Source organism: Hemiscyllium ocellatum, chromosome 5 (genome assembly GCF_020745735.1).
Source record: "Hemiscyllium ocellatum isolate sHemOce1 chromosome 5, sHemOce1.pat.X.cur, whole genome shotgun sequence".
Lineage (NCBI taxonomy): Eukaryota > Metazoa > Chordata > Chondrichthyes > Orectolobiformes > Hemiscylliidae > Hemiscyllium > Hemiscyllium ocellatum.
Genome location: NC_083405.1, coordinates 125552455 through 125568376, shown reverse-complemented (window position 1 = coordinate 125568376; position 15922 = coordinate 125552455). Strand labels below are relative to the sequence as shown.

Below are 15922 nucleotides of genomic sequence, written 5' to 3'. Positions count from 1 at the left end.
TTAACGAGAATGTTGCTGGCTATAGAAGATTTGAGTTATAAAGACAGGCTGGTTAGGCTGGGACCTTTTTCACTGGAGCATAGGTTGAGAGGCAATCTTACAGATGTTTATAGAACTATGAGGGGTATAGACAGAGATAGTGATTGTTGTCTTTTCCCTAGGGTGGGGGATTTCAAGACTAGGGGGAACTTTTGTTTTAAAATGGTGAGAGGAGAGAGGTTTTAAAAAAGCATGAGGGGAAATTTTTTTATACAAAGGGTAGTTCTCGTGGAGAATGAGTGTCCTGAGGAATGGCGGATGTGGGCACAACATTTAATAGACATGTGGATAAGTACATGAACAGGAAAGGTTTGGAGGGAGATGGGCCAGCAGCAGGCAGGTGGGACTAGTTTAGTTTAGGATTATGCTTAGCATGGACTGGTTGGACTGAAGGGTCTGATTCTGTGCTGTATGACTCTGTAACAGGTGAAGTTGTTGTCAGACTAAATCACAGGGACGATATGCTAGATAAGTTTATGAACTTGCCACTCAAATGCTTAGCAGTAGTAATGAAAACACAACAGGGGGAACCTAATTTTTAAGGAATTCTACTTTTGCATGGTTTGATAGATCATATTTGGCACCAATTCAGATGAAGACAAGTCTTCAAATTGTAGCCGGTGGTGTAATTAACGGAAATGCAGTAGCCAATTATAAAATTGTGAGGGAGGTGGATAGGGTGAATAGCCAAGGTCTTTTTGGTAGGGTAGGGGACTGTTTTAATGATGAAATCATGGCAGGACAAGGCAGAATTTCCCAGAACTAAGAACATTGCCCTTCCTCTGTGTGTGACTCTGTTGAACATAATTGTGCTTGCAGGTTGTAAGAAAGGAATCAGTCCATAGAGACATCAAAGGAAGAGGGTGATTGTCCTGTTGTCTAAAAGTGTGAAGACAGATACCATCTCCGGGATGCTTCCACTGTGGCTTATGAAGCCTTTCAGGGGCTATAATCAAGCTATGACCATTCAACCATTCAACGTTAAAGGGAAATGGGTTGTTTGGATAACAAGATAAACTATGATTCTTAAGATACTTTACAAGGAATTTTTATGCAGGTACTTAAGACAATTGGTGAGATGGAGAATGTAACGCTGAAACAATTATTTTAAACAGACCGAGGATACAGCATGAGAAGCTGTAGGTTCAAAGATATTAAAGGAAGCAAGCCTTACTTTCAACAGCCAGTAATTAACGTTTGGAATACATTACAGGAAGGACAAATGAGACGCTACAATGAAATGATGGTAGGGATTTTGTCTTCTGGAGGGTGGAGCTGTGAAACTCTCTCAAGTGTTTTTTTAATTATTCATACACGGAATGTGGACATCACTGGCTCGGCCAGCAGTTAGTGCCAACCCGAACTTCCCAAATGGCATTTGAGAGTCAACCACATTATATCCAGTACAAAGGAGCAAAAGGCTTCCCTATGTGCTGATTCATTCTCTGTCGGACCACAGTTTCTTTCTATCAAGGCTTACAAATTGCAATCCTGAGTGTCAACGTGACCAGCAGAAGCTAAATTACTCTTCTCTGTCTACCCACCTCCTTGCCTTTGGTGTGTCAACATGGGATGTAGATTGTAACTGTCCTTCCTTTGTTGGGAGTGTACAACTGACCGAGTGCTTCCTCAACGTTCCCTTGTCTGTTCTATTTGTCTGCTGTCCAGAGTGTCCATCTTCTCTGCAATTGGTTAGCACCGTGTCCTGATTGGCACATCGGCAAGCTGTGGGGATTGGCTCTCTGTCTTGTAGTTTAGAGTCTTCTCTGCTCCTAGTACCTTGTCCATGGTATACATTTTCCATGGACAGAGTCTCCTGTGGCTCTTGCTTCTGGAAGATCAGAAATTACATCAATTTAGTTTGAGTGTTATTTCTCATCTCAAATTCTTAGCACACTCTTAATGCATAGTTTCAGGGAATGGTCATCCTTTGGCATAGGTGCAGGAATAGAGGAGAAAGAGAGAGGCTGACATTTAGCTCTTTTTGCACTACATGTGGGGTTGGGCATCTTTAATGGTGACTGACTCCCTTCCCCTGCGCTGGCAACCATTGAGTCACACAGCACGAAACTGACACTTCGGTCCAACTCATCCATACTGACCAATATCCGAAATTAATCTAGTCCCAGAACCTGGCCCATATCCTTCTAAACCCTTCCTACTCATTTACCCATCCAGCTGCATTTTAAATGCTGTAATTGTACCAGCCTCCACTACTTCCTCTGGCAGCTCATTCCATATACACACCACCCTCTGCATGAAAAAGTTACCCCATAGATCCCTTTTACATCTTTCCCTTCTCATCTTAAACCTATGCCCTCTAGATCTGGACTCCTCTACTCTACCAAAAAGACCTTAGCTATTCATCTCCCTCATGATTTTATAGACCTTTTATGAAGTTACCTGTAAGCCTTTGAAGCTCCAGAGAAAACAGCCCCAGCCTATGCAGCCCCTCCCTATAGCCCAAACCCTCCAACCCTGGCAACATCCTTGTAAATCTTTTCTGCACCCTTCCAAGTTGTTGATTGAGGGCAATCAGGTCAGTGGTAGGCTGAGGTCTTCCATTGGTCATTGATTGACCAGTTGAGACCCTTAATTATTTGTGATGTAAGTGACCCCTGCCCCATGGACCCTCCCATCCAGAAAAACCAGGGAGAGCTGGAGAAACTTAGCCAGTCTGACAGCATCTTTGGAAAGAGCAGCAGAGTTAATGCCTTAAATCCTGTGCGACCTTTCTTCAGATCACCTGGTACATGACTGATGAGATCACAGGTATCTCCCTGTGGTGAGCCTACAGGGTTGTTTGTCCTTTCCACCACTTCTAGGGTCAAAAGAAGAGAGATAGTAAGCAAAAAAAAGAGAAAGTACCTTTTCAAAAATTTGTACATGAGGTGTGGCCATCACTAGCTAAGCTATCCCCAACTGCTCAATGGGTAGCTAAGAGTCAAAGTGTGGTGCTGGAAAAGCACAGCAGGTCAGGCAGCATCCGAGGAGTGGGAGAGTCAACACTTCAGGCTTAAGCCCTTCATTAGGAATGTGGGAATGTGGACAAGGGGTGAAGGTAGCTTGAAAGGTGATAGATGGACACAGGTGAGGGGCATGATGGTGATAGGTCGGAGCAGGGGGTGGAGCGGATAGATAGAAAGGAAGATGGACAGGTGAGACAGTTCAAGAAGATGGTGTCAAATTGGGCGGTTCGATCTGGGATGAGGTGAGGGGAGAGTAGATGAGGAAACATGTGAAACCGATGCTGATCCCATGTGGTTGGAAGATGAGGTGTTCATCCTCCAGGATTCAGGTAGCTTGGAATTGGTGGTGGAGGAAGCCCAGTGCTTGCATGTCCTTGGCGGAGTGGGAGGGGGAGTGTTCGGCCACATGGTGGTGGGGTTGTTTAGTGTGTCCTGGAGATGTTCTCTGAAACGTTCCGTGAGTTGATGTCCTGTCTCCCCAATGTGAAGGAGATCACATCAAGGCCAACTGACACAATAGATGAGGTGTTTGAATGTGCAGGAAAATCTCTGCTGGATGTGGAAGGATCCTTTGAGGCCTTGGATGGAGGTGAGGGGGAAGGTGAGGGCACAGGTTTGACACCCCTTGCATGGGCAAGGGAAGGTTCCAGTCATGCAGAGTAGGTTGTAGGGACCTAACGAGGGAGCCGCAGAGGGAGTGGTCTCTGCAGAATGCTGAAAAGGGAGGGAACAGTATCTCTGGTGGTAAAGCCAACCACATTGCTGCGGGTCTAAAATCACATGTAGATTTGGTAAGGATGGCAGATTTCCTTCCCTAAAGGGCATTAATGAAGCAGATGGGTTTCTACAACAATGCAACCCCATTAGGCTAACATTGAATTCCAAATTTTGTACTGAGTTCAAATTTCACCATTTGCCCCGGTGGGATTGGTACCTGTGTCCCCACAGCATTACCCTGGGCCTTTGGAATACTAATGCAGTCATTGTGAAGATTGGTCCTTGTTTAAATGTACAGTCATTAGCTACTGACTGTAGGCTGGGGTGCAGTATATGTTTCTCCACCCAAAAACGTGTTCTGGACTGCCTTGTGTCTCCCCCTCCCCATCTTCATCCTTATCCCTTGGAGGTTGGATCTCTGATGGCTAACACACTGGTCCTACATGCCAGCATGGGCGAGGGTAGTCTTCCTTGGAATAAAGAAAACGGAGGGCAGAATTAATCGAGGTGACAGTGTGAATAGGAAATCCTACTGACCTTAGTGGAGAGGCCAGCAATTGGGACACTGATTTAAAATAATCAGCAGATTATTGGAGGAGGGTGGAGTGTAGAGAAGAAGTAGACAGAATCTGCCTGAAAAGATACTGGAGGCAGAAAAGCCACTTTGTTTTTCACGTAATTCTTGGAAACGCACTTGAGTTGTCATCAACGCCCATTGGTTGTGATTGGATATAAACAAAACACTGTGGATACTGGCAATCAGAAATAAAAACAGAAAACATTCACCAGTAGAAAGAAGAGCTATATTTGACTTGTAACACTAAGTCTGTCTCTGTGTCCACACAGGCTGCCAAAGATACTGAACTTTTCCGCCTCTTTCTGTTTTCATGAGCCAGCAAGTGAGTTTTGGTTGGAGAGTTCTATTGTGGCTGAGACAGATAGAAATGGGAGAAGTGGTCACCGGTGTTGCGCGATCTCCATGCTTTCTATCAATGTGTGACATTTGGCAAGGAGTCCCGAGTGCACTGTTCAACTGCAGATGGTTCTAGAGTGTGCACGCCCTGTAGCGACACACACCCTTTTCCAGCAGCGTTATTGGATATACATCAGGAACCAAGGGCCCTAAGCAATTTATTCTTCACCAATCCAGGATACTGCAATCAGATACAAAAATGACATGACCAACTCTTCCGAAGAACAGCCAAGGGACTGCATTATGCAACTTTTGTGAACAAATCATGCCAAATGCTGTCACTAAACCAAGGATTAAGGCAGGACGCCTTTTTTTTTTAAGAATCCCTACAGTGTGGAAACAGGCCATTCGGCCCAACAAGTCTGCACCGACCCTCCAAAGGTCATCCTACCCAGACCCATCCCTAACCCTATTCCTGTAACCCTGCATTTCCCATGGCTAATTTACATATCCCTGGACACTGGCTCTTGTAGTAGTGTTCCTACCTCTGAGCCAGTAGATTCAGTTTCAAGTCCCACCTTGATGCAGAGGGTGTGTCATTATGTGTTGGAAACAGGTTGACTTTAAGGCAGCCTTCTGATTAATTACAAATACCCTTCTTTAAATCACTGCACGGACTTAGAGCAATCAGAGAAAAACAGGCATTCAGCTGTGTGTGCTTGTTCTGCCAATTAGATTACCACCAAAGTGACACAGCACAGGAAGAGGCCATTCAGCCCATAGTACCAGCACTAGCTCTTCAAACAAGAGTCATTACCAAGTGCCAATCTCCTACATTTTCCTAATACCTTTCAACACTATTTCTATCCAAACTACCATCTAATGCCTTCTCCATAATCTCCATTATCCATCGTCACCCATCTTGGGTTCATGTCCCTTAACACCTTCAACATCAGAATCGATCAGTCAATTTGGAAATTCTCTCATAACGAAAGTGGTTCAATTACATAGACTGCAAGTTCTGAAACTGTACCCTGTGAACCCAAATCCCCATCGCACCTTCCTCCTGTCCAAAAACCAACCAATCCCCACTGCTTTGTTGCCTGTCACTCAGGTTAATTTCATATCCATGCTGACACAGTCCCTTTTAGACAATAAGCCATAACACTTCTGACCATCCTGCTGTTGTACTTTTTCCAAGTGTCTTTTGAAAGTCCATGTACATTACATCAAGCCCTTACTGATTCTCTCTGTTAACCCGGTTCAGTAATGACAGTAGATAAGGACAGTCTATTCCCTCTGGTGGAGAGTATGGGCTACGAGGTGCAGGGGTAACAATCTTTGAATCAAAGATACACCATTCAGAATGTTGTATTAGAAAACACATCTTCATACATGACTTCATGGAAGATGGGAATCTGCTACACCACTACCCCATAAAGCCGTTGAAATTTCGGGTAATTTTTTAAAAGCAAAATAGATAATATAAAAGATATTAAGGATCATGGATGAAGATGGGTAAATGCTGTTACAATAGAGACTGACCATGAATAGGAAAACAGACCTCTATTGTCTACTTCTGTCCTTTGATTCCAAAAACAGCACTATTAAAAGACTAAATAGTAGTATTTGCAAATGACCTCGTACAACTAATTTTGGGAGCTCAATTGGTATTGTCAAAAATATATTATTATTATAAGGGTATTATTTCTTAATGAAGAAACATGCAGGGTTTTCAATTTTATTTCATCCCTTCTTGCTGGATTTCCAGAATGTTCTCCGTCTAGTTTATCTTGTTAAAACATTGTGTGGATGTTGGAGAACACTTTTGTTTTGTCCTATCCTCCCAGCTGTTGGCCAACACGCAGCGATTAAATTAAAAAAAAGCAATACCTCACTCTGTCTGAGACGGTCACGTAGATGTTCAATCTGATTCCAAGCACCTCCCAAATCTTCCGTCAGCCTGGAGTTTAACAGCAGTGCTGAAAAGGTCAAGGGAAGAAAATAAAAAGTTGAGAGAGGATTTGTTTGAGGAGTTCAAAAACCAGGTGGGGCCTGGACAGAATAGAAAGGGAGAAAGTGTTGGCGCAAGGGCAGGAAACTAGAGGACACAGGGGTCACAGTGTTTGGCAAAAGAATCAGAAGTGACGTGAGGGGAAACACTTTTCTAAATGAAACAGAGCAAATAGTTAGAAAATGCCCTGCCTTAAGGGTGTGTGATGGAGGCAAGTTCAACTGTGACTTTCAGAAATAAATTACAGAATAGTTTGCAGAGAACAAAATCTGCAAGACTATTGGGAAAGGATAGGGGGAGTGGAATTGATTGAGTTGGGAGCAGATTCTGGCATTCTTGGTAACTCAGAAAGTCAAACCTAAGGCTCTGGGAGCACAGGTTCAAATCTCACCATGGCAGCTGGCAAAATTAAGGTACAGTTAATTTTTTTAAAAATCTACAATCTGAAAAAAGGCTGCTCTTGGTAACATGGCCATCAAATTATCACCAATTTTTGGAAAAACACATCTGGCTCACCAATGTACTTTAGGGAAAGAAATCTTACCTTTCCTGACCGACACGTGACTCCAGACCCACAGCGACGAGGTTGACCCTTAACTGCCCTCTGAAGTGGTCCAGTGAGCCACTCACTCAGTTCAGAGGCAGTTAGGCATGGGCAACAATTGCTGGTCTTGCCACTGGTGCCCAAAACCCCATGAAAGAATTCATCAGAGTCGGTCTTACAAAGAGCCAGCATGTAGATAATGGGCTGAGTGGCCTCTGTTTTTTAATCATCCTGTGATTCTACATATAATCAGCCAAAAGAAAGCCTACAGGCTGCTCATTTATTATTCACACAAGATAAAAATAAAAGCAATCGCTGTAATAAATACATAAATAAAAGAATTATCCATTTACTGTGTTGTTCTTATACATACTTTCCATAAGTTCCTGCTCACACCTCTTCTGCATAAGGAGTTGGGGGCATTCCACTTGGACCTCCCCCCGGGAGACTGTGAACTCACATCCGGGGACTGGCTTCTGTAGTGACTCCACATTCTGTGGTGGGGAGACACACTGGACCAGTGCCTCCTGGTCCGATTGACGGGGAGATACTCGGAGCTCAAATTGCTGTTGCTCCTCACACCTTATCAGTTCTGCTGTCTGCATTCAGAGAGAAAGAGAGAAAACAAAACACGCATACAACTTAAACAGTGCAATTTTTTACTGTGAATTATTATTTGTAAATTTCATCAACGGTTCCCTTAACTTACATTAGGACATCTGCTCAGTGTCTACACAGTAAGCAGTCCTTCCCTACAGCTGACAATATTTGCATTTACAGGGGATCCCCAATGTATAAACATCTGACTTACAAACACTTGTACTTACAAACATGATCCCAGACAAGGTGTAATTTCAAAGGCCCCCATACTGATGTTTTCAGTACTTACAAACGGCTATTTGCATTGTCTTCTGACTTCTGTACAAATGGACTTCGAAATGGACTCAAGGACAGAGCCCATTCATAACCCAGAAACTGGCCATAGTCAGCACCATTAGCAGAGTGACACTTGCTAAGGTACCTCAGAGGAGCATCATCAAGCAAAATTAGACATCAAAGTACATTGGGCAGCTTGGTGGCTCGGTGGTTAGCACTGCTGCCTCACAGCACCAGGGACCCAGGTTCGATTCCAGCCTCGGGTGACTGTCTGTGTGGAGATTGCACACTCTCCTCATGTCTGCGTGGGTTTCCTCCCACAGTCCAAAAATGTACAGGTCAGGTGAATTGGCCAAACTAAGTTACCCATAGGTGCATTAGTCAAATGGAAATGGGTCAGTTGGGCTGAAGGGCCTGTTTCCATACTATAGGGAACCTAATCAAAAGATATTTGGGCACAGGACAAAATGTTGAGTTCAAGAGAGTAATGTTTTAAGGAGCAGCTCAAAGGAGAGGCAGCAAAGCTTAGGGAGTGTATTCCGGAGTTTGGAGTTACTGAAGACACTGTCATGTTAGGGTCTGAGTACTACCCATTGGCAGTTATTGTCAGAGTAAATAAAAGTAAAGTTGCCCAAGTCTTACCAGACCATAGGGCTACTCTTTCATTAAAAAGTGAAGTCTGCAGATGCTGGAGATCAGAGCTGAAAATGTGTTGCTGGTTAAAGCACAGCAGGTCAGGCAGCATCCAAGGAACAGGAAATTCGACGTTTTGGGCCAGAGCCCTTCATCAGGAATCATTAGATTTCATTAGACAGAGAGACAACTGGTGGTGGTTTAACCTGAGGATCACTATGCCTCAGGCAAGGGGACAGAGAGATTGAGAATCCTTCATGGTATCCTCAGCTGGTCTGGGAATTGAACCTATGCTGTTGGTATGACTCTATATTACAAACAAATCATCCAGCCAACCTTCAGAGTTGTTTGAAATAAACCAGGTGGTTTCACCTCTATCGGCAACCTTTTCACACAGAGGGTGGTTCGTTTATGGACTGAACTGCCAGAGTCATAGAGTCATAGGGATGAACAGCACAGAAACAGACCCTTCAGTCCAACTCATCCGTGACGACCAGATATCTCAATCCAATCTCGTCCACCTGCCAGCACCCTTCCTATATGTCTCCAAGCCCTTCCTATTCATATACCCATCCAAATGCCTTTTAAATGCTGCAATTATACCAGCCTCCACCATTTCCTCTGGCAGCTCATTCCATATACGTACCACACTCTGAGTGAAAAAGTTGCCCCTTAGGCCTCATTTATATCTTTCCCCTCTCACCCTAAACCTATGCCCTCTAGTTCTGGACTCCCCCACCCCAGGGAAAAGATTTTGTCTATTTATCCTATCCATGCCCTTATGATTTTATAAACCTCTATAAGGTCACCCCTCAGCCTCTGACACCCCAGGGAAAAAAGCCCTAGATGCAGGTACAGTCACAACATTTTTTAAAAAATGGATAGGTACATGAATAGGAAAGGTTTAGAAGGCTATGGGCCAATGACAGGCAAATGGGACTAGTTTAGTTTGGGAAATTTGGTCAGCGTGATTAAATTGGACCGTTAGGGTCTGTTTCCATGCTGTTTGACTCTATGGCTGAAATTTCTGTTTCTTTAGAGACAGTATCCAATCAGATAAGAGAGTGACATTCATTCCTGTATCATGCTTAAAATTAACAACATGTCCAATGACAGAAATAAACTCTCTAAGTTAGTCTGGAAGAATTACTAATTTCCCCTAGTAATGTATTGCGTTTTTTTAAAAACAGAGGTACATTATCTAAAGCAGGTGTCTTTTGTCATGAAGCTGGTCCAACCACAATAACCTTTTTGTATCAGCAGGCATTTGTCTTCTTGCTGCTCTGAAAATGTGTCATACATCTGCACATCTTCTGGGAGGGACCTAAACTTTGACAGATGTAGCATTCTTTTATCATGGCTCAGTATTTTGTGTGCCTTTGAGGCTTTGTTGTTCCAAAATGGCAATAATGATACTTAGTTTACTCATTTTTTGGCTTGTTTGTCAAGTGACTCTTTATAGTGACTGTGCCTTATATAGTGAGTAGGTTTTGTTGCTTTTCTCTCAAGATCTGAGAGTCTTTCTAGTTCCTGATTCTTCATGTTTGAACAGCTTTTCCCAAAATTTCTTTAAACTGTAAGAAATCTGACAAAGACTTATCAATAATTCCAACAACTATTCTATCTCTGAAATCCATTCTCTGAACTCCATTGTCACAGCTCTCCGTTAACCTACAGAATTGGCCATGCTAAGTTGCCTGTAGTGTTAGGTGAAGGGGTAAATGTAAGGGAATGGGTCTGGGTGGGTTGCACTTTGGCGGGTCAGTGTGGACTTGTTGGGCCGAAGGGCCTGTTGCCACACTGTAAGTAATCTAATCTAATTTGTCAATGAAATTACTGATTTCAGTGGAAGCATAACTCCTCTGTTAAATCTTGTTCATTTAAGAATGTTATTTGTTTTCAGATTGAAGTTATGGTCAAAGACATTAAAACTTCATCAATGTATTTGCAACTCTTGATATTTTGGCAGTTTATAACATTATACACAAGAGGTCCAACTGAATACAATAGTGTATTAACTTATTCAGCTTCAGAGTTAATGTTTAATTTTGAAGCAATTTGGTATCTCAAACTTGTTTTCTCCAATCCTGTATCTGTCTGGCATTTCTCTCATTATTCCTTCTTTCATTTCTTTTTTATATCTTTATTTATTCACTCATGTTCTCATAAATGTGTTGTAAATCTGCAGCAGTCTTCAATTCTTGCATAAAATCAATGCTGATTAAATTATGTTGTCTTAAATTTTCCTGAATCTTTTAAACTCTACTATAGCAATGTTGCAGGATTTTCTTTGCAAGGTTTTAAATTCTGTGTTGGCAACACTGAATGAACTCCCTCCAATAAATATTTCAATTATCTAGACAGACCTGTTTATTTGAATAGTTGAGAAGATTGTGGTGGCACTGGTGGTAATCTTTCAGGGATTACTGGAGTCAGAGAGGGTCCCAGAGGACTGGAAAGTGGCTAAAGTAACATCCCTGCTTAAGAAGGGAGGGAGACAGAAGACAGGAAACTATAGGCCAGTTAGCCTGATCTCAGATGTTGGTAAGATTTTAGCGTCCATTATTAAGGCCTGGATTGCAGTGTGTTTGGAAGGGGGCTGGTAAAACTGGGCTGAGTCAGCACAGCTTCAACAAGGGGAGGTCGTGCCCTGACAAATCTGTTAGAATTCTTTGAGGATGTAACAAACAACTTAGACGAAGGGGAGCCAGTGGATGTGATCTCTTCAGATTTCTAGAAGGCCTTTGAGAAGATGCCACAGAGGAAGCTGTAAGGTAAGACAATAGCCCATGTTATTAGGGGCAAGGAACTGGCATGGATAGAGCAATGGCTGACTGGCAGAAAACAGAGAGTGGACAAAGGGGTCTTTTTCAGGATGGTAACAGAAGCTAGGGAAGAGATTGCTGGGCTTGTTGCTGAGAATAGTTATATCATCAACAGCCATGGGTGAGATTGACTTATGTGGTGCCATTATTTTAAAAAGGCTGTAAGGAAAAGCCAGGGAACTATAGGCCGATGAGCCTGCCATTGGTGGTGGCTAGGTTGTTGGAGGGAATCCTGAGAAATAGGATTTACATCTATTTGGAAAGGCAAGGACTGATTAAGGATAGTCAACACGATTTTGTGCGTGGGAAATTATGTCTCACTAACTTTATTTATGATTTGGAGATGCCGGTATTGGACTGGGGTGTACAAAGTTAAAAATCACACAACACCAGGTTATAGTCCAACAGATTTAATTGGAAGCACACTAGCTTTCGGAGCGACGCTCCTTCATCAGGTGGTTTGGAGCATTGCTCTGAAAGCTAGTGTGCTTCCAATTAAACCTGTTCAACTATAGCCTGGTGTTGTGTGATTTTTAACTTTATTCAGTTTTTTGAAGAACTAACAATGAAGATTGATGAAGGAAGGGCAGTAGACATTTTCTATATAGACTTCAACAAGGTTTCACACGGTAGATTGCTTAGTAAAGTTCGATCACATGGGATCCGGGTAACCTAGCCAATTGGATACAAAATTGGCTTGAAGGTAGAAAACAGAGGGTGGTGATAGAGGGTTGCTTTTTGGAGGTCAGGGACCAGCGGTGTGCCACAAGGATCAGTGCTGGGTCCATTGCTTTTTATCATACATATAAATTTTGGATAGTTAGCAAGTTTGCAGATGACCAAAATTGGTGGTGTAGTGGACAGCGAAGCAGATTATCCCAGAGTACCAAGGGATCTTGATCAGATGGGCTGATGTGTTGAGAAGTAGTAGATGGATTTTAATTGAAATCAATGTGAAGTGTTGCATTTTGGAAAGGCAAATCAGGGCAGGACTTATACACTTAATGGTAGAGTCCTGGGGAGTGTTGCTGAACAAAAATACCTAGGGCTGTATTGTTTCTTAAAAGTGGAGTCACAGGTAGACAGGGTGGTGAAGGTGGAATTTGGCACACTTGCCTTCATTGTCAATGTACTGAGTATAGGAGTTGGGACGTCATGTTGTGGCTGTACAGGACATTGGTAAAACCACTTTTAGAATACTGCATGCAATTCTTGTTACCCTTCTATAGGAAGGATGTTGTTAAACTTGAGAGGGTGCAGAAAAGATTTGCAAGTATTTTGTCGGTACTGGAGATATTAGGAGAGGTTGAATAGACTGGGGCTGTTTTCCCTTGAGCAACAGAGGCTGAGGGGTGACCATATACAAGTTTGTAAAATCATGAGGTGCATGGAAAGGATGAATAGTCAAGTCTTTTTCCTAGGGTAGAGAAGTCCAAAACTAGAGGGCATAGGTTTAGGATGAGAGGACCTGAAGGACAACTTTTTCACACCAAGGATGGTGCATATATGGAATGAGCTGCCAGAAGAAGTGGTGGGGGCTGGCAAAATTACAACACTGAAAAGGCATCTGGATGAGTATACAAATAGGAAGAGTTTAAAGGGGTATGGGTCAAATGCTGGCAAATGGGATCAAGTCAGACTGAGATATCTTGGTCTGTGTGGACGAGTTGGACCAAAGGGTCTGTTTCAATGTTATATAACTCTATGACGAGTATCCTTCTGCAGAGTTCAGTGTTAGGTCACAACTATTCACATTAAACATTAACGATTTGGATGAAGGAACTGAAGACACTTTTGTTAAGTTTGAGATGATAACAAAGATAGGTGAAGGGACAGATTGTATTGAGGAAGTCAGCAGGCTGAATAAGGACTCAGACAGGCTAGGACAATGGGCAATGGAATAAAATATGGGAAAAATGTGAGGTTATGCACTTTAATGTAAAGAATAGACGCGTAGGCTATTTTCCAAATGGTGGAAGGCTTTGGAAATCTGAAGCACAAAGGGATTTAGGATCCTAGGTCAGGATTCTCTTGAGGTTAACATGCAGCTTCAGTTAGCAGGTAGAAAGACAAATGCAATGACAGAATTCATTTCAAGAGGGTTAGAATACAAGAGCAGAGATGTACTGCCGAGGCTGTGTAAGGCTTTGGTCAGACCGCATTTGGAAAATTGAGTGTTTTTGGTCCATGTATCGAAGAAAGGATGTGTTAACATTGGAGAGAGTCCACAGGAGGTTGACAAAAATGATCTCGGGGAGGAAGGGCTTGTCATATGAGGAACGGTTGAGGACTCCCAGTCTGATGGAGTTTAGAAGGATTAGGGGATTAGGTCAGTTTGGTTGGAATTGTGCACCTATCTAACCCATGCTGCCTTCACCAATTAAAGAACAGATAGTCCTTTGTGAAGCACGTCTCATTCATCATTAATATAGAACCCCAGGCAAGAGCCTGGCCCCAGGATTAGCCTGGTTGGAGCAAACAAAAGAAATCCTGGGAACTAGAGTGAACACAAATGGCAATGTGTTATCCTGACTCAGGTTACCGTCCTCTCTAAGTCAGAGAATGGTGCATTTCACTCTCACCACTGACACTTCAGACCCTGAACCTGGGAGTACTGAGGGAGTGCTACACTATCAAGAGGTGCCCTCTATAGGTTGTGACATTCAATCCCGAGAATGGTTAAGGAATAGGTCCCCACTGTGCAGCAACAGTCAGCAGGTTCAGGAACCTTTGAGGATGTAGAGGGTCTTAATTCTTCAGGACTTCACCTCCAGCTTCTGATCTCTGCCCCCACTTCCCTACCCCCCATTTGCCTAGCAATGGATCACCGATGAGCACCTCACTTCCTGGCACATTTGCTTCATTTGGGGAAACAGGGTTGGAGGTTTACAGGATGCTTCCTACCTGTGAGGCAGAGCGGTCACTTGAAGAAGGGACTGGGCTACCAGGGCCACTGAAGTTGGTCTGAGTGCTGGCCGAGGACTGACTGCAGTGTGTCCGTGACATGCTGAGCAAGCGATGGATCTCCAGTTGCTGAGCTTTGATGGTCCGTTCTAATCTGGAAAAGAGAGAGTTGCCAAGTTTTCATTTTGCTTTGCAAATCTAAGAATTCTTTTGCAAGCACAACATACTCGTCAGGAAGAGACATACTCTGTGAGGGTTCAAGGCAATCCATGAGTTGACACTCAAGTGAGTTGAAACAACAACGATCAGAGAACAATATTCTGAAATGAGCAATGGGATATACCTGACATTCTTTCAGGATTACTCCAGCGGCACACAAGCCCAACGACTGCTCTTTCACAGCACTTCCAATTGATGATCAACAATCTGAAGGAATCTTCTAAAAATCTTGTGATAATAGCACAGAGAGTGTATCTTCTAGACAATTACACGCCAGAGCAGAAATTACACAAGCTTGTTTTTTTTAATTCATTCACGTTGTCCCATCATTTATTGCTCATCCCTAATTGCCCAGAGGGCAGTTAAGAGTCAACCACATCGCTGTGGGTCTGAAGTCACGTGTAGGCCAGACCAGGTAAGGATGGAAGATTTCCTTCTCTGAGCGACATTAGTGAACCAGATGTTTTTTTTCTGACAATCAGCAACGGTTTCCAGGTCCTCATTAGACTCTTCATTCCAGATCTTAATTGAATTAAAATTCCACTATCTGCCGTGGCGGATATGAACCCCAGAACATTACCTCGGTAACAGTCCAGCAATAACAATATTAAGCCATTGCCTCCTATTAGTTGAGCAGGCCTCAAGCTCAGAGGTAGCAATGGCTGCTGAAGAAAAACAACAGAGCTGTAACCCCTCACACTCTCAGCCTGCACTCTCCGTTTTACGCCAAGGGGGCACGGACCATTTTCAGGTCTGAAGGTGAGCTCATAGGGTTTGGGAAACTCTGGGCCAGAAACACTGCAGGCAGCATTTGTAATATCAACTATGACCAAACATGAATTGGGGGAGCGGGGAGGCTTACAGAGAGGAGAAACCAGTTGTTGCAATTCATACAATTACAGAACGGTTACAGCAAAGAAGGTGGCCATTCTGCCTGCCATGTTTATGCCAGCTCTCCACAAGAGCAATCCCACCCCCAGTCTCATTCCCTTGTCTTTCTCTTTGGGTGAGCATCAGATTCCCTTTTAAAATCCACAGCTGAAAACCTGCCTACTCTACACTCTCAGACTGCACACTCCAGACTGTCATCACTTGAATGAACCTGCCTCCCCTACACTTTCAGACAGTACACTCCAGACCCTCACCACTTGAGTGAACCTGCCTCCTCTACACTCTCAGACAGTACGCTGCACCTCCAAGGGGTGCTGTTTCTTGTGAGAGTTTCAGGGATTGTGAAATAAGTCAATTACGGAAGATCTAACCTGGGAG

The 15922-nt window shown here is 43.3% G+C and overlaps 1 protein-coding gene across 3 annotated transcripts in view; it reads right to left on the bottom strand.

Annotated features, from left to right (window-relative positions):
• The window catches only part of LOC132816157 (uncharacterized), an 83523-nt gene that overhangs the window by 37371 nt on the left and 30230 nt on the right, over positions 1-15922 (bottom strand). For all 3 annotated transcript variants that reach the window (XM_060825639.1, XM_060825637.1, XM_060825640.1), the window contains 4 exons: positions 14435-14588; positions 7570-7795; positions 6532-6620; positions 1584-1870 (listed from right to left, as the gene is read on the bottom strand). In XM_060825639.1, coding sequence (XP_060681622.1) covers positions 1584-1870; positions 6532-6620; positions 7570-7795; positions 14435-14588 — 756 coding nt within the window. The remainder of the gene's footprint in view (positions 1-1583; positions 1871-6531; positions 6621-7569; positions 7796-14434; positions 14589-15922) is intronic.